A 21,280-nucleotide genomic window follows, 5' to 3' on the forward strand; every position below is an offset into this window, starting at 1 on the left:
CGCTGCATACTTGGGAAGGCGAACAGTGCCAACCTGTAACGTCGTTCTGTGAGACTGAATAGCTGTCAGATCGGCTGGGACTGCCTCCTCTTGGCTCAGCTTAACTTCATATCCTTTGACCAGAGACTCTGCTCCTTGGGTATTACGAATAATAACATCAACCGTCTTTAACCTGGCAAATCAAAAAGAGGCGGCACAATGACTTCCAATGTTCGGCAGAGATCCTCTTGACTGTGAAGCTGTTTGCCCCATATGCAACAGAGGGATGGATCCCAGTTACAATCCTGTGCAAGCTGTTCTGTTTGAGGGCCAGAAGAAAGGCCTTTTAACAGAATCAGGATGCTTGGGGAAGAAGACAGTATACCTTGCACATGTAACTGCAAACGCCTCTAGCAAAGACTGAAGGGATAGAAGAAACCACTCATAATACCAGACTGGAAATCCTAGAAAAACCTCTCCTGTTACCTTCAGTGTGTCACCCACATGCCCAAATGCGCAAAGACACTTTGGCACCTAAATCCCACTGCCCTTACCCTTGCTCTCGATATTGCCATCTATACAGTGGGAGTACTTTGTTGGTTTTCTACAAAGCACTCTGTAAAGGAGGAATAGCTGCACACATGCAACGAGACAGACACAGAAAGTTATTTAGGACCAAAACCATGTTCTGACTCACTTGTCCAAGTAGATGGAAGAGAGCCCATTCATCTGATCCATCTTATTGACCACCAAGTCAAGTTCAGAACGTAAATATGGGATGCTGGACCCTGTCGGAGCTTTGTCAAGGAAACTGTAACATCTCTCAGAAATGTGCCGCAGGTCAGATTTCAGTCGCTGGAGATCCTCCTGCATGCGCTATAGGGGGAAAGAGAAAGAACATCAAAGGAGAGTCTGGACAGAGGCACTTCAAACTCTGTGCCATCCATCATGCACCCACTGCCCATGTCTTTCATTCTCTTCCACCACCAGACTGTGGTGCCCTCAGTTTCAACGGCTGGGAATGCTAACTACAGTCAGCAATTCAGAACAGCTCTTGCAAGCTTTCGTCTAGATTTAAGGAAGCAATTACTTCACGCGAAAGGATTTTGCCCAGCTAGCTGGAAGCCCAAAAGGTGACCTATCCACTATGGTCAGCTCATAACAAGAAGCAGAAATCTTTTGGTTCAGCTTTTTCCTGAAGTTTCAGCTTTGCTGCTGGAGGGATTGGTTCAGCTTCCAACTCTTCTCCCCTGGGAAAGCCAGGAGAAATCAGAGAGCTCACAGAGCTGGAAAGCACAAGGAGTTATAAAACTAGGAGCCAGTCACTGTCTTCTGACCCCAGAGTAGCATGTGCTGTCCCAGGGCAAGGAGGAACACTACGCAGAATTTACCCTAGAGAAGTTAATGCCATTTTAGGCACATGCAAAAGACCAGCAACCACCACCTTCCTCCCCTGCTAGGAGGACTCCTCTTCCTCACAGCTGGAAGGACTGACCTCCTGCTCTGCAATGCGAATGGTGTTTTCCTGGATAGTGTCACCATCTGCCCGGGTGCTGCTTGGGGACTGGATTCGGCTCACTAGTCTCTGCTCACACTCCTCCAGGCGCAGACGGATATTCTTGAGCTCAGAGAGATACGTCCTGGCAGCAGTCTCGTCCTTGTCTTCTGTTGAGTCACAGACAAACAAAACATGGACCCGCAGCCCCACTGAGCGCCTGCCCCAGCCGGGACCTGCTGGGAGCCTCGGTGCCAAGCGTGGCACCACACTGACAGCGAGGCACCCGGAGGTCTCTGCTCACACGGAAAACAAGTTAATCAAATCATCCTTTTTGAATGCAGTCGAGAGCGAGCCCAGCCACAGGGCACCTCACGTGACCAAGCCAGAGTCCCTTGTCTTAGCACCGCTCACAATCCTGCTGTGTCACACAGTGAGCCATACACAGCTCTGAACAGCAGGACTGCGGCTGCCACATATGGCTTGTTAAAAGACTAAACACAGGAAAAGTTCCTTGCTCAGAACGCATTTGACTAATGACTAAATGTTAGGGTAAGAGGGCTCAGCAGTTAACCTGGAGCAGCAAAGCAGAGCCCTCTCTATTTGAACATTGCTGGACAAAGACTGACTATTTGAATGGATGGAGGGATAAGGAAAGCAGCTGCTCACAGCATCAACTAGCTTTCGAAAAAAAGAAAATGAAGCCATCTCATAGATCCTTTGCTTATTAGTCCCCACAGCTCCTGGTTAATCCATCAACCCTTTGAAGCTCACCGTTCTCCAAAGACTCCAGCAGCTGCCGGATGTGTTCCTTGGAAGACTCAACTTCCTCTTCCAAGCGCAGCCGGTCGGACACAGAGAAGAGCTCCGAGTCACGGCTGTCCTGCAGGAAGTCTTCGTAGTGCGCCTGGAGGCTCTTCACGGCTTGATGGCACTCCCCTTGCGCTAAGGATCTGAGCTGCAAGTGGAAAAGGAGCACATCTAACTGCTGGGAATGACTTCCTACCTACCACCTGAAGCCACCCTCCCCCAGTTTAATGACCTTCATTTGCCAAGTGTATATTGTCTCTCTAGAGGCGAAAAGGCAAGTTCCTTCCCCTATTAGCCTCATGCCTCCCTCCAGCCTTGCTCACTCCCTAATGAAATGCTACGTTAAGTCCACAGTCTCTAATGGTTATTACAGTTCAGCAGCAAACTGCTGTTGCTCTCTATATTAGGAAAAACTGCAACCATTTTTGCACTGAACCCCCAAGCTCAGGTTATCCCACTGCTCGGGGTGCATAGGCCTTATTTTCCTGTCTTTGCAGTCTCTGGTTTTCCCTTTCACATTTCCTTTCGTCCTCTCCCACGTGAGGCAGCCTTGACAACACGGTGACACAGCCTAGGATGCAGGCAGAGAAGTTCACGCGGTACCTTCTCCCTGTTGAAGCTTTGCACCAGAGCGATGTCCTTCCGCAAGTAGTTCCAGGAGATAAGGCTCTTCGTGTTCATGTGGAGCTGGTGCCAGAGTGCCATCACCTTCTGATACAGCTGCTCTACCCTGCAACAAGAAAGAGTAGATCCATCAGCCCCAGGATTTTATCTTTTGGAAGCTACTAGAGCAGTTGCTCTGATGGAGTTTGCAGTAATACAACCACAAGGGATGTAATACAGTAATACAACCAGGCTGAATGACCTGTGCCGCCAACTCCCGTTCCTTCACAGACTCCTCTCCGCACAGACCCACTCCTCCCGTTCCCACCCTAGTCTGCCTGCTCCTACGTCATGAAGCTACGCACCTCCAGCTCAATGTAGCCGGAACAGAGCCCTTCCAGGCACCCAGAAGGGACTCAACAAGAGCTCTGGCGATGCCAATTACCCCTCCCCTGGGAAGCGTGACGGCCCCATCACACGAGGAACCTTTCCAGCTCTGGGAGTTCCGAGCAACGCAGCAGAGACCAGCGAGTTACCTGTTAGCCATCTCGATGGCCTCTTTGTTCGGAGGGGGGATCAGGAAGCACACAGAGGGCACCATGGCCTCGTTGCCCGTGGGGCTGATCACCTTCCACTTGGTCCTCTGCGAGTTGTCTTCCAGCACGCACTCATCGTTCCTGCAGATGGTGATCTGCAGGGCACCGACAACATGGCCCCATTAGAAACCAGCAGCAGGTCCGCACGCGCCTGCCTGTGCTGCCAGCTCCCCTCCCAGGGGCAAACTGGCTTCCACATCACCTTTTTTTTGTTTGTTTTTTTTTCCGTTTGTTTGTTTTAAAAAACAAGGAAAATGAGGTATACTGCCGAGCAGTGCAGCACACTCAAGTCTGACGAGGAAGGGACAAGGAAGCTAAAGTTGGCTACCACCCAGGCAGTTATTTGGCTGAAGATGATGAACCCCATCCTCCTTGGAGAAAGATGCTTTAACTCCTGCTCAGAATAAAGCTGAGATGTAGAAACTGTTCCAGGGAAGACAGCCACACTATTTCCCTACTCCTCTCTTCCCACTCCATTCCTACTTTTCATTGACAGATACCACAGAACTAGTCCAAAATTGTCCCGGGCACCTCTGCCCTGCCTCATTCGTCCCGTTCCTTTCAAAGTCACGCCAACGCCCTGTCAACTCCCTCACCTCGATCTGCCGATAGTCACAAACAGCCTTGATCGGGATCGTGCTCTTCACAAGGTGGTCCGGGTTCCTGGGTCTGAGCTGCACGATGGTTTTGGACCGTCCCACCAGGCTGGCGACGGAGCTCTTCGACTGAATAAGCTGCTCCTTCTCGTCCTGGCAGAAAGAAGGGCAAAGCACGGGTTGCTCGAGGAAGAGGGGAGAAGAGGTGTCTCAGACATCTCAGCACCCCCCGCCCCGAGGTGAGTCTTCAAGAGCTATGCTGGGACCTCGACGGCTGAACGAACACATTAGGAGGATCCCGATGGGAAGAAGGGGTCAGGAAGGAAGAAAGGAAGGAAAGAAGGGAAAACAGATTTTGAATCAGGGCTGGGACCCCTCCACTACTACTCCCACTGCCCTGCAAAGCTGCATGCACAACACTGGCTCTTTTGCTGCTAGGACAAGAAAATACTGTCTTTGAGAAGGAAAGAAAGAGAACGCAGCATACACCAAAATTAAAGTCACAGTAGGTTTAAGTGGCAAAGAGCAGGACAAGCCCTAGCCAAAAGCCAGGGAATTTTAGTTGCTTGGAGGAGAGGCCACAGAAGCATGCTCCCCTTTCTAAAGCAAAGGATGAAGGCATGTTTAAACCCATGTTTGGAATGGGGGTACGATGAGTCAAGCGGATAAAACATCTCAGGAGAAGTGGCTAGTGGTGGCGTGATCGCACAGGTCTCTGGATTTGGCTAGGAGTTCACCAGCTGGAGTAAAACGCTGCATAACGAAGTCCCACAAGTGCCTGCTGGGTCCGGTGATGGGAGGACCCAGGGGGATCGATCTGCAAAGCTTCCTTGGAACAATCTCCAGCCACGGGATGGGGACGTGTGCGGATCACAACACCGGCAGCTCATGGGACTAGTCACAGCTCAGCCCATTTGGGCTGCAAAAGTTTTAAAAGGATCCCAGAAAAATGTTCTCCATCATGCTTTGAACTTTCAGACCATAAAGGGTTGGTTAGTGTTCTAAGAACAGTGGAGGATAAATTATTTGATGGTAAAATAATAATAATAATAATAAAATAAAGAAAAGAATAAATGATTAAATAAACTACCTGTGCCTGTCCCACGGAGCATGATTGAAAGAAATACAACTTTAACTCATTAGGTTAGAAAGAGTAATATAGCTTAGATCAGGGCAGCTGCCCCAATCCTGAGATTGTGGCCACTCTCCTACTGCCCAGCCTGAGCCTTCCCCATCCCAGATGTCACGTGCCAGGTTTGTGACGCCCATCGTGAACACCAAGTCACGGCATCCCAATTGCACCGTGGAGGTGCTGGAAATCAGTGGCGCCTACTAGAAACAAACACAAAGCGGCTAAGCGACTTCACAGCCTCAAATTTAACCTCCTTGAGCTTTCACCAGAGGCTCAGTGGTTAAACCACAAACCAAATCCTCTCCTACTCCAGTTTCAAGAACTATCTGATGCTTTGCTCCTCTTTTTTTTTTTTGTCAGGCCAATTCGGACAACGAGATTACAGTTGTGTGTCTGCTCTCTGGGTGGCCGCGCTTGGGGACCGGAGCTGCCTCGGTTCTGGCTACCGCGTGCCAGCAGCCTGCCCCGGCCGTCTCGCCCTCCTCCCCATGGACACAGCGTGACAGACTGACACCAGATTTGGTCTGGACAGGCGTTTCTCTCCAGCCTGCCGCGCTCTTAGCAAGCACCAGCTAGAGAGCAGAAACGTAACACAAGCGTCACATGGGCGCCACGTGGCACCTCCACCAACAGCACACGACCACCTCCAAACAGCTACAGACAGAAATGGTTCAACAGATACTAATGGGGAAGAACCAGCTCGGGTGTTTTACTTTTAAATATTATTAAAAGAAGCCTCTAGCTATAATCTTGCCCAGACAGTATATGCTGCTTGCTCTTTACCAAGACAATACAGAAAGATTGTGGCAAGTGTCACTAAACACGAATGCTTTGCTGCAGACACTGATCATCTGTTGTAACTCCCGAAACCCAGCTAGCACAGGCAACACACACGATGGTGCAATAGAGGCCACACACGGCCGGCACCCCTGCACCACACAGCTGCGTGCAAACACACACACTGAAAAGCAAAAGCTGGACTGGGATGGGGAGACAAAACACGTTACATGAAATTGCATCACCGCAACAGTAAGATGAACATGCCCTGTTTTCCATGGAAAGCAAGAGGGCCCTGAGCAACACCGCTGGACTGGAGCAAGTATTCAATGTACTGCCCCCCAGGGTGACGGGGATTTCAGAAAACCCACCATGGAGTCCTGGAGCAGGTCCTCTAGCCGGGTCAGGCTCGTGTTGTGGTCGCATGAATACTTCCGTTTGATGGAGTCCTGCAGGCTCCGCAGGTAGGTCTCTGACTCCCGGGCATCGCTGAAGAACTGCAAGGCCAAAAAGCGTCACAGAAATCGGCACCGCTCAACTGAGTGATCGGCAAACCATGCTGCAAGAAGCCACCCAAAAATCTCCGCAAGCAGCTTCTGGCCACTAGCCTGGCCTCAGCACTGCGAGAGCAGTAAGCACCCCAGGAGGACAGCCAGAGCTGTATGAAAGCTGATCCTCTTGCCCAAGTGAGATATCCCCAGAGAAGAGGCAAAAAGAAAAGAGACAGCTCAAAAGAAAGCAGTCCTGTTGAGCACCGCAAACCTCTTCTTCCCTCTCCCAGAAGGAAAAAGCGCTACATGAAGCTTGAGCACCAGCACCCAGCTGATGCTGCATCACAGTCCCCACACGCAGCAGGTTTTGTTCTCCTGGCGGAGACCAGGGAAATTAGGGCCATCCCTCCTGAGTACCTGGAAATAGGCAGTGTTCTCCTTCACGTGCTGCTCCACGCACAAGCAGAGCTGCTTAATCCACTGCCACTGAGTCTGCACAGCAGCACTGTAGGCCTGGGAAACACACGCACCAAACAGCAGCGATGAGTAACGAGCATTTACCCGAGAGGGGGGTCACAGGCAGGACACAGCTACAGCCGGTGGGATGTACATACATGGGCAGGAGCTGGCTGCAGCCAGGAGTGTTTGGACACAAAGCGAGAGACAGCAGACTCTGAATCGGCACATGCCAGAGGCTGCTGCAGGCATAAATTTGCTTCCTCCCACCCCTGAACGGACGCCTGCCACTAAATCAAACACCAGGGAGAAAAGCATCCTAGCAGCCCTTCACTTCACCACTGTGTTTTCTCTAGTAGCTCTGGAGCCTTCGATAACTCCAAGTGACCAAAGCCGTTCCCTGCACCATCCTACCGCAGGAAAAGGCTCCTGGCTCTGTACAAGCTGATCTGTGCTGCCCTTATCTTGGAGACGGTGTTATTTAGGAACGGCCTCAACTTCTCACTGCATTCTCCCAAAGACAGAATAAAACAGCTCTTAGCTCTGCACTAACACTACTCTTCCACCACAAAACACTTCATCAGCTCTGAACGCTCGTAAGAGCGCCGCGGGGTCGGGCAGTGGCACAGCGCAGGGCAGCAAGTTTCCCAGTTACGTTTTGGAAGATTTGCTGCCACCTGATTCATGGGGCTCCCGCTGGAGCCTCTCAGCTCCTCTGCCCTGCCATTGCCCACTCACCTCTACGGTTTGCTTGGCTGGGTGATTCTCCAGGGACAGCAGCTCGGCTGTATCTTGGAGGGACCGGAAGATATCCTGCTTCTCTTCCAGCTCCATCGTCAGCTCCTGAGTAATGGACACAAGCAAAGTCGAAACCTTGGCTATCAGGAGCAGTCTGCAACCAACTAATGAAACAAGCAGCGTGGGAAACGAAGCCTACGGTCACCCCGTCCCATTGAGCGTTGCAGTTAATACCAGCAGATCTCAGAGAAACCAGCCTGGTTTAAGAGCACCACAGCCATTCCCCGTCAGGATGCCTCATCTGCACCAAACACTCGCATGGGGCAGATCTATAACAGATACTGGAAACTGGCCTGGGGCCTCCTCAATTCCAAGCATGGCAAATGTGGAATGGCACCAATTTACTTGTACTGCTTTAAAGAGCAACCAATTTTCTTCTTTAGCCCAGACTCTTTTTTTCCCCCCCTCCTCCTACTTAAGGATGCCTTTAGTTCCAAGTAGTGCTAAAAATGCCTTTTTGATTGAAACTCAATTGGACAGACCCTCCTTTGCACTCTCAGCTCTAGGGAGAGCTGCTTCATCAGCTTCACCAGCATGCATTCATGAGCTACAATTCGGGTAACTCAGGAGGGAACATTAAACTTCTGGGGATTTTTGCAAGTTTGTTAGTAGACAAAAGTCCTGCAGCAGTTTAAAAGCTGCAGCGGCATGATCAGGAGAGCATCCGTCCCACCAGCCCTGCTCAGGGGGCCACTGTGGCCTGGCAGGTCACTCACTGAGAAATAGTTCCTCTTGGCTGCAATGTTAGGGTTGTTGTCACTCCAGTCGTACGCCAGTTCCTCTTCCTCCTTCTCATTCAACCAAATCAGCTCAGCAGTGGCTCGAGACACAAATCCATGCAAGCTCTGGAGATGTCTCAGGCGGAAGCTCGAGGTTTCCTGGACGCAATAAAGTGACCCATCCCCTGTGTGAGTTCTCAGAGCAGGGGCTGAGCCCCAAAGAGGGGAGCAACAGGACTCCTCTTCCCTGCTCTGATGACGACCGGTTTCTTCTCCCACCTCCCCAGCCGCGGAGCAGGGATGCTCAGGACCAGAACAGCAGGGATGGGCCATGCACTCCCCTGGCAGTGGCAGAAGGTGCTACCAGCACGCACAAAGCCCACTCACCATCAGCTTGCAGTACTGCGTCTCCAGCTTGCCAAGTGTCTCTGTGTAGCTAGCTCGGAAATTCTGAGACATTTTACCCTGAAGGATGAAAATGTTCCTGTTACTCAACACAAAACAGCATCCTTTGAAACCCCATCTCTAAACCTTTCTCCCCAGCTCTCCATGAGCAAGTAGGCAGAGAGCACAGCTCAGGGCAGCAGCCTCTGGTATCAAATCAGCATCAATTCCCAAGCTCTATCCTTAAAAAATACCTGCTCCCCAGACACCTTTACTCAGCTCAGTAAGAGCTGACCTCCCGACCCCCTCACCTTCTCAATGCCACCAAACCTTTCCAAACATGTCGTGCCGTGCGTGGCGCCACCAGCCCCTACCACCATACCTCGTACATCCGGGCCTCCTTTACGCTGGAGCCCAGATCCTCCACACTAGTGTGGACATGCCGCTGGGTCTCCAGCTGGGACTCCACGCTCGGCAGGTCGCTCCCCCACTCTGCCCGCTCCAGCCTCATCTGAAACAGGCCAAGAGGTCTAAGTCAGCACTCCCTTTCTGCAGGAGCACATCTCAAAAGGACATGAGGGCAAAGAAACCTCCTAGGTCACTACAGAGGCAACAAGTACCAAGCCAGCCCTGGTAGAAAGTCCTAAATCAGTGTTCAAACACTGAATGATTTCAGAGGCAGCCCACACAGGCCTTACACCTAGATAAGACCAAAGGGCTCATTGGATCAGTACAGTTTTGTGTGCAGTTTTGAAAGCATCTTCCAATATCCAGTGAAGAGCAGGATCACAAGAGAGAAAACCCAACTCAAGACAAAAGCATCAATGCTTTCCAGAAACTCTGAGCCATCAAAACAATTGCTATTCGCGGACAGAGACAGGAAAAAAAAAAGCACAGATCATTTTCAGTTTTACCCTTTGATGTGGTCTGGGGAGCAACTAAGCTCCCAGCAGAGAGCCAGGACTCACCTGCATTTCTTCCACCCACGCCAGCAGCTCGTACACAAATCGGAGGCTGCCCTCATCTTCAGAAGAGGAGATGGCCACCAGCTCTGCCCTGGTCATGGGCTTCCGGAACCAGGAGGTAGACGAGGTGTGCAGCCCTTTGGTCAGCGACTCGCCCTTCAAGTGCGTTGTGCTCAGCGTGGAGGTGGGTACCAGCTCCAGGGTGGAGAAGTGGCCTTTCCTGTACAGGTTAGTGCACTCAAGTCTCAGCGTCACCAGCTCATCTTGCAGCCGCATGATCCTGGAAGAGCAAAGCAGGCACGAGTAAAAAGCCTGACACAGCTGGTGCAGGGGAGCCCTGCGCATCAGACCCTGACCACACTTCTCCAGCCACAGGCCATCTTGGACATGGCCCCACTCACCTGAACACCAGCTCCTCCAGCTGGTAGTAATTCTCATCCCGAAGGATCTGCACATCCACCTGTAGCTGGCGGATGAGCCCCTCGCACTCCTGCAGATACATGACTACGTCGGATTCGTACTGCACCGGCTGGCCAGACTCCAGGTGAGCAGCGTCCTGCACCAAGACAAACGAGAATGAAAGCTGGGTCCCTTCTGGCCCATGCGCGTGAGCAGAGAGATTGAGATGGTTACTCAACATCGATTTTAAGGCCAAAAGGACCCTGTGACCCTCAAGCTTCACTAAAATCAGAGGGGGAAAATACCACCCCACCACTCACAGCTTGCAGTGTGTTCTTCGCTAGAGTGAGTTTTTCTTCACAGCTCAGAGCACCATTCTGGATTTTGTTAGCAATTTGTAGCAGCAGTTCCAGCCTGCAATGACAGAGGGAAAGAGAATGAGAGAAAGGCTTTGAGCTGCCCCTGCAGCCATGGGAGCAGGGGATGTCCCAGCAGGGAGCTTTGCCTGCTCCAAGCAGAGCACCAACCTCTCCACTGCTGGCCGCAGGAGTTTCTCACGCTCCAGCATCTCTATGATCAGCTTGCCCCATTCCTCCTCTACATCGTTGGGGTGGTAACCCTGGGGCAACTTGATGCGGCCAAATTCAATCCATACCTGGAAAAAACAGCAGCAGAATGGCATTTCATACCTTGTTCTCTAGTTGGCAAAGAAAGTGGGGCTATGAGGCAACAGTACTGCCTCATGTAGCATGGTACCTGCATGATGATTTACCCTGAGGGTTATTTCCATTTCTCCATTCCAAAACAAACCTAAACTGAGCATGTTTAAGTCTTGCTAAAAGCATAACACTCCCAGCTACACGCCTCTGTGCAGCTGAGATGATACTTACCTCTAATAGTTTGTAGAGCTCCTCTATCCTTCCTTTCTCCTGCTCTTTTGCTGGGATTTCAGTTTCTTTGAAGTGTATGTATTGATTATAAAGTGCCTGGGGTGAGAAAGACTGCATCAGAAATCGGCCTGGGGAACGATGCCACGTGGCTGTCAGAGCTGAGCGTTGTGGCACCCTCCGGAGGGCCCTCGCTCCAGGACCTACCTTGAGTTCTACAGGGTTCTGGGGGAAGGATTTGTCTGACATGAGTATCGTGTGCTGCTTGATCCACGAGATGAGAGACTCCACGCGGTTCTGGTATTCAAGCCACCTTGAATCCACTTCCTGGGAGGCGAGAGAGACCTCGTAAAGCACCGCCAACAGGGAGGACTCCGCCAGGGCAGAGGCAGAGCACGGCCCCAACAGGTCCCCAGGCACAGCAAGAAGAGACCCGACACAGCGTGGTTGCAGCTGTGCTCATCGCGAAACGCAGCGGCTGTAACGTGGACCAGCAGCCTGGGTCTCCTCGCTGTGACGCCATCTCACAGGCACAGGATGGAAAAGGGAGGACTCTTCTTGCAAGCTGCTCTCCAGAAGCCAGCCCAGCTTCGCGAAGCTGCTGCCCGCAGCTTTCCCGAGAGCTCAGAACTTGGGGCATAACCTAAACAGTCCCCCCGGCTGCGGAGAACACCACGACCCCACTGGCACACGGGCAGTTTAAAAGGGCAGACACGCTAATGGGGAAGCTCCTTCCTTCCCTCGAGCCTATTCCACTCAGCAGCCATCTGTTACGACTGAAATGGAAGCCTCCAAACCCTCCTCCTGAGGGACACAGTGAGCAGATGCCTCCCAAGCCACTGTTCCAGGTGGCCACGAATCAGCCTCCCAAACAGTTCAGGTGCAAAAAAGCAGCAATGCTTACGATAGCACTGATCCCTTCTCCTCCCTCAGGGACTTTGGGAAAGGCATCGTAGATTGAAGACACGTAAGTTATCACAGACTTCTCATCTGGAGATGGGACATCCACATCTGGAAGAGGACAGGAGAAGCACAGTAAGGCAGAGGAACACCAGGAAGCGGAGAGGTCAAACTTTCCCAGCACGAGCTGGTTTTGCCCACTGGGTCTGGCCAATCTCTCACCTTCTGCATCCAGCAGCCGAGTGACTCCCAGCCGCTCCGCAATTTCAAAGGCCTGCTCCAGATTCTCTCGGTTGCTCTGTATTTGCACCCTCTCCATGTCCACCAGATCTGGCCTGCAAGACACATGCCAGACTCCTGACGCAGGTGCTAGCAAACAGCACAAGGTGCCCGGGGTAGAGCAGGCAGGGACAGGCACTGCTGACCCAAAGGCTGTGCCTCGGCTTGCTCCGAGGCCCTGTCCCAGGCTGGTGACACTCCAAGGGGAGTTGGGCTGCACCACCTCCCTGGTTAATCCCCGTTGGGAAGGGGAAGGATCAGGCAGTTCTCCTAAAGAGCTGGGTAAGGAGGAGCTGCTGGGGAAAGAGATGTTGCTCCCCGCAACCTCACCTACTATTGCATGTCCAAGCACTCCAGACTACCACCAAATCCAGAGGTGGGAAGGGACCCCAGGAGGTCTCCAAGCCCATCCTCCCACCCAGGCGATGCTCTCCGCCGCTCTCTTCTGCCTACCTGTATCTGTGGATGAGGGCATTGAACATCTTCCCATCGCTCCAGCACGAGGAGAAGTTGGTGCACTTCACTCCAATGTAACCTGCTGTCACCTTCTGCGTCCACAGGAGCAGCTTCTCCTTGGCCGACATATCCCCCGACTCTCCGCTGATGTAGATATCGGAGATCTGTGAGGGTGCAGCATAGCCATGGGGTGACTTAGGAGAAGGAAAGAAGCCACCGGGCACATCTGATCTCTACAAACATGCACTCCATGTGCTGTCAGGGAGTGAGAAGTCACTTACAGTATTTGGGGCTCCTGGGTGCATCTGGGAGCCTCCTATTAAACCTCCAGGACAAGGATCACTAACCAAAGAGGGCATTAGGCACACGGGGCACCTCTGCCCTGCCCTGCTCCTAGGGGCTACGACACAGATTCACTGAAAGCACATCAGGTGATCCCTAGGAAATGTCGCGAGGAAACTTCTCGTCACCATGTGCAAAAGGAGACCCCACGGCCCGTGGGCTTGGAAACGGACCACCAGGCCCACAGGAGAGCATCGAGGTGCTGATGAGCTGCGTGACCTGGGCTGGCTGAGGTGGCCCCAGACAGCCATGAAGGAGGCTTGGCCTGTCCCTTGTCCTGCTGCTCAAGGGCCGGTGTCACGGCACCTCCACGCAACTCACAGCAGCACTACCGCCAACCCATCTTGCGGGTGGCTGCGCTCGGAGAACGGGGACAGCAAAGCAGAAAGAGAAACCCCAAGTTTCCACGCTTCCCCTGGCCCACACGATATTGCAAAAAAAACCTAACAAGGAGGAAACAGCGCTCGAAGGTGCAATTTGAGAATAGCCACGAGCACAGAGCAGAGGAGCGGGGGTCCCCCTCAGGCACCGCTGGCAAGCGGAGCGGCTCCGAGCAGGGCCACCGGCCCCGAGCAGTGCTTTCGGAGGGACGGGCAGGGTGGGAAGAGGGTTGCCGCGTCCCCCTCCGCCTCGCTGCGCCTGGCAAGGCGGGTGCCGCGGGGTGCCGAGGTACGGTGACCCAGTTTCCCAACAAAAGCGATCTATAGTCACAGATTCCTTTAGATAAACGCCCAGGCCTGGCTGCGAATCCCAGGCTTGCACGTGACAAAACGCACGTGTCTCGGCACGCCAGAATATTTCTGATTGACGCAGCTTTCTCCTCTCCCATCCCCTCCCCACCAGCTCCCCAATTAGTACGATTACCTCCCCTTCATTAAGAGGCAGACAAAAGGGAGGGTCCGAGCCGCACGTATTCCCGCGGCGGAGGCAGGACGCCGGTGGCATGCCAACTCGGTTACGTGCTCGCTGCTTCCCTCGCCTCCCGGCACTGCCGGGAAAAGGTGCAGCCAGGGCCCAGCCCTATTTGCTACCGCACCAGGGCTCCTCAAAGACCCCTCCACGCTCCTTTCCCCTAGTCCTTAAAATATCCCATCGCTTTATTCCTTGTAAGACAAGAGCTCGAGAAACGCTCAGCCGCATCCCGCTTCCTGCTACCCCTCGGCAAGGAGGCTGGTGCCGGCCCGCAGCCCAGCCCAGATCCCCCTTGCAGGCAAAAAAAGGCACCTGCCGGATGGAAGACAAACCGCTCCCGCCTGCCTCCCCGGCGCCTGGGGAAGGCTCTGCCGAAGCGCGGCGAGGAGCGGCGTAATTGGTATGCTGCGGCTCGCCTCCCTTCCCGGCGCCCGATACGCTCATCACACACAAAACTGCTCTTTGTCAGCCGCTGCCACGCAGCCGGCGCTGCCGTTAACTCTTCCCGGCCCAGGGCGAGGGTCTGCTCCCGGCAGGGGGGACGGGGATGCTCCGGCGCGCGCCGTGCCTCGCGAGCTCCGCGTTATTCAACGGCCGGGCCCTTCCCCGCCAGCAGGTTTGCACGAGACCCTCCTGGGGACCAACTTCCAGAGGCTCAGGATGTGGCACCGGCTCCACCCTCCCTTCTCCTCACATCTGTCTGCGTCAGGACAAAGATTTAGGGAGGCACCAGCGAGAAAAGAGACCACCAGCTCGTGGGAGCTGGCGCCAACCCCTTCTGAAGCTTTTTGGGACCAGCCTCTTTCACCAAGCAACCAGTAGCTGGAAGCTGAAGTCCAAAACGTGGCTGTGACAGTGGTACCACGTCAGAGCTCTTCATGGTCGCAGCCTCTTCCCTGGCTCTCCAAACGCTCTACCTGCTCATCCCCGGGGACGAAGAGCCGGGCCAAACTCCCAGCCGCATCCGATGAGAGCAGCCAAGGGACCTCCGAACAGCAACGCCTCCTCTCGGCCAACCCCAGCCCCAACCCCAGCATCCTCTCCCTTTCCTCCTCCTCCTCCTCTTGGAGACTAGCATCACACCCTCCTCAGAAGAGGCAAATGACCCATTTTCTCTTCCGGGCGACTCTTGGCTATATATCACCTGTATCATTAAAAGCATCTTTGAACCAGCCCAGCAATCTGCTGCGGGAGAGAGGGATGGTCTCCGCTCCCCACCCCGGGAACAGAGGCGGCACCCGACTCCGAGCTCAGCAGGGCGCCTGGAAAACTTGCTCCGTGCGGAGCTGATGACAGTTAGTTTCTGCTTCGCTCGCCTGCCTCCCCTCCCTCCGCGTCCCTCTGCTGCACCGGGCTAAAGAGGAGGGTACGACATCCGGGGGACGTTTCCTGTTCCCCATAACCCCGGTGCCGCCCCGTCTCTGCCCCCTTCACCCAGCCCCAGGGGCCGCGTTAAACACGTGCAGGGGGGAGATGATGCCCCCAACGCGTGTCAGACCGTGGCGAGACGGCACGTGCTGCAGCAGCCCGAAAGCACCTGGATCAGCGGCTATAGCGAGCGCATGGGCCATGGCAAAGGGGCAGTTTCACCCGGAGCAGCAGCAGCCGCCCGGAGCTCCCGGCTGCCGGGGAAAGGACCAAAAGAGTCCAACCATTGCCCGATGTCCCCGGGCTGCATGCACGCGACACCGGAGCTGCGGCGGAGATGCTCAGTTCCTCCCGGAGGGCAGACAGCCATCCCCTCGGGACACGCGAGGATCCGCACCAAATCCCCCAGCATCCCACTCCCAAAAGGCAGTTAGGGAAATCGCGGCCACTGACCCTTCCTGCAGCCGTCCCCGCGCGCCCCCTCCGAGCCAGGCGCTCCGCCTCGCCGGGGCGCACGCGGTCGTCTCCCGCGAGAGCCGCCGAGGTGCCGCCAGCTCCAGCGCCCGCCGCCAGCCGGCGCGCCGGGTCGCTGGCGTACCCCGAGGAGCAGGGGGCCGTGCCGAAGGAGGACCCGCTCGGGGATGCCGGCAGCTTCGTGCTGCCCCGGGTCCACGTGCCATCTCCCGCCCCAGCAGCAGGCCTGTCCCGAGAGGATGGCAATCCCGCCAGGCTGCGGCTTTCCAGCTGCTCCACCATGGGCGACGGTGTAGACAGCTCCGAAACGGTGCCCGGCTCGACGGCGGAGGAGCTGGTCCACGCAGCGCTTGAACTTTTCTCATTGCTTTCTTCCCTCTCCCAGGTCTCCCGTGTCTTCGGGGGCTCCTCGCTGGCCCCGGAGCAGAGCCCCGCTGCCGGGCTCCCGCTGCCGTGGGCCGCCGCCGTCCCGCTGGGCACCGGCAGCAGCACAGCCCTGCTGCTGCCGGGGCCGGTCCGCTGCAGCTCCACCAGCCGGCTCGCCGCCTTCTCGCGGTGCCTCTCGGCCGGGTTCTCGAGCAGACGGGCGACGACGGTCAGGCCTTCCTCCGGGGAGTCGCCCGCCGGGCCGGCCCGTGGCTCCAGCACCAGGCGAGCCGTCTGGATCTCCCCCTGAAACCGCTCCTTCACCTGCACGACGCGGCCCGGGTGCCGGGCGCCGGGCCCCGCGCCGGGCGCAGCCTCCCCGGCCAGCGCAGCACCTTGCGGCAGGCTCCCGGCCGGCTCCGCTGCTCCCTGCCGCTGCGGAGTCGCTTCCAACTTCAGCGCCTCGTCCTCCTCGGCGACCTCCCTGCCGGCCGAGGGCTGCTCCTCCTCCGGCGCTGCCTCCGGCGCCGTCCTCTTCTTCCCCCGCCGCTTCCGTTTGAAGCGGACCCGTTTTTTGGGCGGCAGGGGAGCCTTGCCGGCCGCCGGCTCTTTCGCTCCTTTAACGCAGCCCAGAGAATTCCCCATCGCCGTGCCGAGAGCGCCGGCAGCAGCGCAGCGAAGCTGGGCTCCGGCTCCCGGATAAAACCCGGCTTCCGCTTCATCGGATTAGACGCACATTCCCAAACGTGCGGCACCGCCAGCTATCCCTCATCTTCTCCCCCGCGCGCTGGCGCACGCGGAGGCTCCCAGCCGCTGCCGCTCCAGACAGCCATCTTACAGCCTGGGAGCTGCAACAAGACAAATTCAAAGCATCTCACTGCAGTTCAGAAATCACTTGACCTAAAAGCAGACGGCGCCCGGATTGGCTGCAGCGTTCGCTCTCCAAATATGAGGTAATTGGAGCACTGCCCTCGGTAACACAAACAGAGAGCGAGAAGCAGACGGAAAACCGGGGAGAAGGGAGGGAGAGGCTGGGAGAGGGTGGTGGGGAGGGAGGGGGGAGGGAGGAAAGTGGGAAAAAAAAGGAAAAGGAAAAGAAAGGGGGAAGGTTGGCAAAGGTAGCATAAAGGAAGGGGTGGGAGAGAAATAGGAAAAAAGCAGGGAGGAGTCAGAGCGGCTCGGCACGCATACCAGAGGGAAACCCCACAGCGCCGGAGCAGAAAGCCCGGCACCTGCCTCGGGCACCGAACCCACCCCGGCGGCTCCGGGGGAGGCGTCATGGAGGGACTGCTCCCGCGCACGGAGATTTCCTCCCCGATTCTTGAGCAGGGAGAGCCCAAAGGGGCCGTGGCAAGCGCCGACCCTCCTGCCAGGCATCCTGAACCGGCAGCACGGAGGGGCAGCTGCGCCGCCGCAGAAGGTGCTCCGGGTGCCTGCCGCTGCCACGGCTCCGGCACCACTTCCCGCGGCGGTGACCCCCGGGCACCAAGAGGCAAAGCCAGCAGCCCGCACCCTCTCGCCAGCGCGGAGGCGACCGCAGCGCAGCAACACGTGCCAAAAGCAGGAGCGAGGCAGAGGACGGGGAGGAAGGTGGCATCGAGAAAGGGGGGGGGGAGCTCAGGGGCCGGAGCCTCTCCTCGAGGAAGGGACCCCGCTGAGCGCCCACGGCAAGGGGCAGCCCCCAAACCCGGCCCTGCGCTCCAGGCCCAGGAGAGCTCCCGGCGCACAGGCTCCAAATGGGCACCGTCGCGCCCCAAACCCCCTCCCCGGGGCCTCGCTGGCTCTGCCGGGGCAGCGGGATACGGGAGATTAAGGGTTCCACAATAGAGCTAGAACCCGAGAAAAAATCCCTTTAGCGCAGGCGGGGAGAGGAGCCATCGCAGCCGTGCAGGCCCATCGGCGCCAGCCCTGCTCCCCCATCGGCCCCGTGGGGCTGGACACCCAGGTCACCCACCCCAGACCCCCGGCAGCGCAGTGGCAGTGCCACCTCCTGGCTTCCCGGCCCAGGAGGGGACCCGGGATCCCATCCCACATGGGAAAGGGGAAGGGCCGGGCAGTTGTGGAAAGCGCCGGCGGTTCCCTGCCTTGGCTCTGCTCTCCTTCTCCGGTTTCCTCCAGGCCCAGGGGAGAGCAGAGACCAGCCCCATGGCCACCCCGAAGGCAGTGGGGAGAGGATGGCTTGGCAGACACCAGGGCCCCACATCTCCCACACCAATGACTCATCAGCATCCCGGCCCTGCTCAACCCCGACTGCTTCCCAGGACCAAAACACCAACGGAGAGCCTTGTCAGCAGCTTCGGACCCAATTCATATCCGTGCATTAAGTTGAGAAGCACAAATGCCCCAGAAAGCATATTCCCAAGATATCCAGGTCAAGAAGTCTGGCAAAGACACGCTGGCCTGGCCACCCCGGCACCGGGAGCGTGCTTGGCTCGGGCATGCGCGGGCACTTGGGAACGTCCCTTTGAGCTGTGCCCAGTCATCACTTCCCCATTCGCAGGGACGGTGCCACCCAAAAATGCCCCCAGTAGCAGAGACAGCCTGCAAACGCACCAGCCCTGACCCCTCCGCATCATCACAAAAAGCCAAAACCTTCCATGTTTTCCAAAATAACTAGTAGCACTGGATGCCCGGCTACGCTGGGGGCTCCCAGGGGGGCTGCACACTCATCCTCTGAAAATGGAAAGCTTCCTTAAGAGGTCTCACAGCAAGCGCTCGTCGTGTCTGAAGGATGCCAGTTGGGATACGTCAGAGCCTGGATGCGGCAGCTCCCAGAGACTTGGAGACCTCCCAGGGTCCCTTCCCACCTCTGGATGCGGCAGCTCCCAGGGGCTGCTCGTACGCTGGGGAACCGGGACGGCAGCTTGTTTGCCTCCCCACGCTGATCGCTAACAAGCAGCTCCCAGCACCACCGCTGAAGAAGCAGCACGGGAGGGCGGGCAGGTCCGTAAAGAGTCCCGGGCTCCCTCCGACACCGCAGGCAGGAGCCTGAACGGCAAGTGTTAGCTCCCGGGCGAGGAGCAAGCGACTCTGCACTTCGGCTGGCTCCCGAAGCAGCGAGCCCGGCCGGGCACAGAGCCCCCACGGCTCACACGTGGACACTCGACCACCCTGGCACATGGCAACACGGTTATGAAAGGTCTTCTCCAAATTGCCACCCCAAACAGGAGACATCAGCAAAGGCGTCCGCAACCCGCGGCACGGGCGCGCAGGATCCTCCTCGGCCACTGCCGCGCGCAGCGACTCCCGGCTCTCGGAGACCGAGGGCTCGCTGCGGCATGCACTCGCACCCCGTTTCCTCGCCCACCCTTCAAGGACTGGGTTTAATCACCCTGGTTGAGCACGGTCCTCCCCCATCTCTGCTCCCCCTTGGCAAGGCCGTTCAGAGCATCCTTCCCAGCTCCCCAGTGCTGCATCGTGGCACTAGGGGCCCCACGTCAGCTTCCTGAGGGTATCAGAGCAACATCGCAATAACACGAGGCTATGAAAGACCTGAGACCCTGTTCAGCAAGAGCATCTATAATACACAACGGCTGGAGATGGTCCTAAGTTCCTTCCCCAGCACCGCAGCTGGAGCAAACAGTTTCTCCCATCCTCATCCTGAACTGCTGTTGTGCAGCTGACATTTTCCACCCTAACGAAGGGCCCTGCGGCTTCTGACTCACTGAAGCAACCACGCAAAGGGCTGAGAGCGCCTCTGGGACGAACGTCCCTGCCCTGACGTGAGCTCGCCCTGTCCCCGCGCGGTCTCCTCCGAGTTCGCGGCCTCCTCCGGAGCTCAGCTGAGCAAACAGCTCCTGCCAGCAGCCTTGGTGCCAACCAGGAGGCCACAGCACACAATCCATCATTAATGATTTAGTTATGTAAATGATGAGAAAAGGGAGTTGTTATGCGCTGACACTGGTCTCCATGACACTGCGATGTGTGTTAATCCTCCCGAGCAGGCTGCGCGCAGGCTTCGCCATGAGACACATGCACGCGCGGGGACAGATGCCAGCGCCCTGGGGAGACAACATGCTCCCTCCATCTGCCCCGTGTCCTTCAATGGAAAACATTCGCGGCCTACCTGGAAGTGGAGGATAATCGTCCATATGAGCCCCAGGGTGAGCTTGGGGTTGCCGTCCGTAATGTCATCATTGCGAATGTTCACCAGTTTCACCTGAAAGAGAAGGAACAGGGTCAGAGCTTCCTGTCGGATGCACCCACAAAGAGCACGGCAGGACCCGTCCCCAAGCACGCTGTCCCCCAGGTCCCCGCCGGACCCTCCCTCTGGAGCCTGCCCCAAGCACCCAGAAGAGGCAACAGAAAATCAAGACCCTTTGGCTAACCCCCGCGCTTGCCGGAGAGGCTGCGCGTCTCTGCGGCAGACGGACGAGGCCACCCCGCGCCGCTGCTCTAAGGGGCGGGGGGGTTACAGGAACCGGTTTGCACTTCTCCGGCCAGGCATCCAGAAGTGCTTTACCAGCACTTAACCGCTTGATTTCAGTTCACATGGAGAAGTGTTTCGTCCCCAAAGCCCCCAGCGCTGCTGCATAATTTAATAGCTACAGACCACAGAGCATGGTTAAGAGAGGACGGGCCAGCTTCATTAACTCCCTCCTGGGCTCAAAACCAAGCTGCTAAAAATCAGCCCTACCAACAGCAGACAAGCCAGCGCTGCCCGCAGGGAGGAGCGGAGCAGGACCCCCCCAGGACCCCCCCCATGTCCGGGCAGACTCCAGACCCATGCCCCAGCCCCCAAACTGCTCCTTCCCCCTGCTTCCCTCTGGAGCGGTTCATGAACCGCACGGAGACTCCTGCAACAGCCTCAGCGCTTCCAGCAGACGCCGACCGCAGCGGCGCTGCCTCGGCTGCTGCTCCTGCCCCCCTCACAGCCCCGTTTCCCGGAGCTGCTGCTTGCTTTGGGCTCTTCTCCCCCACCCTGGAGTTGTCCCTGGAGAGAGCAGGGCGCGCTTCCTGCTGCAGCCGGAGCTGGGAGCCGCGACCCTGCGGGAAGGAGCGCTAACAGGAGCGTTCGGGGAAGACGTCCCAGCAAGCACTCTGCCGCCAGGCCATGGCGCTTCAAAGGAAAAAGGTGTTTAATCCAAGTAGAGAAA

At 56.6% G+C, this 21,280-nt stretch overlaps 2 protein-coding genes across 15 annotated transcripts in view; both read right to left on the reverse strand.

Annotated features, from left to right (window-relative positions):
• LOC106493286 (microtubule-actin cross-linking factor 1-like) overlaps nt 1-21,280 on the reverse strand; it is a 154,212-nt gene that overhangs the window by 94,176 nt on the left and 38,756 nt on the right. For all 14 annotated transcript variants that reach the window (XM_067311627.1, XM_067311624.1, XM_067311629.1 and 11 more), the window contains exons 5-27: nt 20,251-20,343; nt 12,720-12,886; nt 12,210-12,322; nt 11,992-12,098; nt 11,295-11,414; nt 11,091-11,186; nt 10,728-10,855; nt 10,521-10,614; nt 10,203-10,357; nt 9,805-10,081; nt 9,219-9,347; nt 8,840-8,917; nt 8,450-8,611; nt 7,674-7,778; nt 6,897-6,992; nt 6,360-6,485; nt 4,080-4,232; nt 3,424-3,578; nt 2,888-3,014; nt 2,249-2,432; nt 1,475-1,644; nt 677-855; nt 34-172 (exon numbers count right to left, since the gene is read on the reverse strand). In XM_067311627.1, the coding sequence (XP_067167728.1) occupies nt 34-172; nt 677-855; nt 1,475-1,644; nt 2,249-2,432; nt 2,888-3,014; nt 3,424-3,578; nt 4,080-4,232; nt 6,360-6,485; nt 6,897-6,992; nt 7,674-7,778; nt 8,450-8,611; nt 8,840-8,917; nt 9,219-9,347; nt 9,805-10,081; nt 10,203-10,357; nt 10,521-10,614; nt 10,728-10,855; nt 11,091-11,186; nt 11,295-11,414; nt 11,992-12,098; nt 12,210-12,322; nt 12,720-12,886; nt 20,251-20,343 (3,153 nt within the window). The remainder of the gene's footprint in view (nt 1-33; nt 173-676; nt 856-1,474; nt 1,645-2,248; nt 2,433-2,887; nt 3,015-3,423; nt 3,579-4,079; nt 4,233-6,359; nt 6,486-6,896; nt 6,993-7,673; nt 7,779-8,449; nt 8,612-8,839; nt 8,918-9,218; nt 9,348-9,804; nt 10,082-10,202; nt 10,358-10,520; nt 10,615-10,727; nt 10,856-11,090; nt 11,187-11,294; nt 11,415-11,991; nt 12,099-12,209; nt 12,323-12,719; nt 12,887-20,250; nt 20,344-21,280) is intronic.
• Nucleotides 15,469-16,842, reverse strand: LOC136994316 (uncharacterized). The gene is made up of 2 exons (XM_067311744.1): nt 15,798-16,842; nt 15,469-15,525 (listed from the first exon to the last, which is right to left on the reverse strand). The coding sequence occupies exons 1-2, from the start codon at nt 16,827-16,829 to the stop codon at nt 15,469-15,471; spliced, it is 1,089 nt and encodes a 362-aa protein (XP_067167845.1). The 5' UTR covers nt 16,830-16,842.

The sequence above is a fragment of the Apteryx mantelli genome, chromosome 27 (genome assembly GCF_036417845.1).
Source record: "Apteryx mantelli isolate bAptMan1 chromosome 27, bAptMan1.hap1, whole genome shotgun sequence".
Lineage (NCBI taxonomy): Eukaryota > Metazoa > Chordata > Aves > Apterygiformes > Apterygidae > Apteryx > Apteryx mantelli.

Excerpts from the sequence above, each read along its gene's own strand:
- LOC136994316 (XM_067311744.1), bottom strand. The coding sequence starts at position 16,829 with ATGGGGAATTCTCTGGGCTGCGTTAAAGGAGCGAAAGAGCCGGCGGCC. Across the intron at positions 15,526-15,797 it reads CGGGGACGGCTGCAGGAAGG|CCGCTGATCCAGGTGCTTTC; the intron begins GTCAGTGGCCGC and ends CGCTCGCTATAG.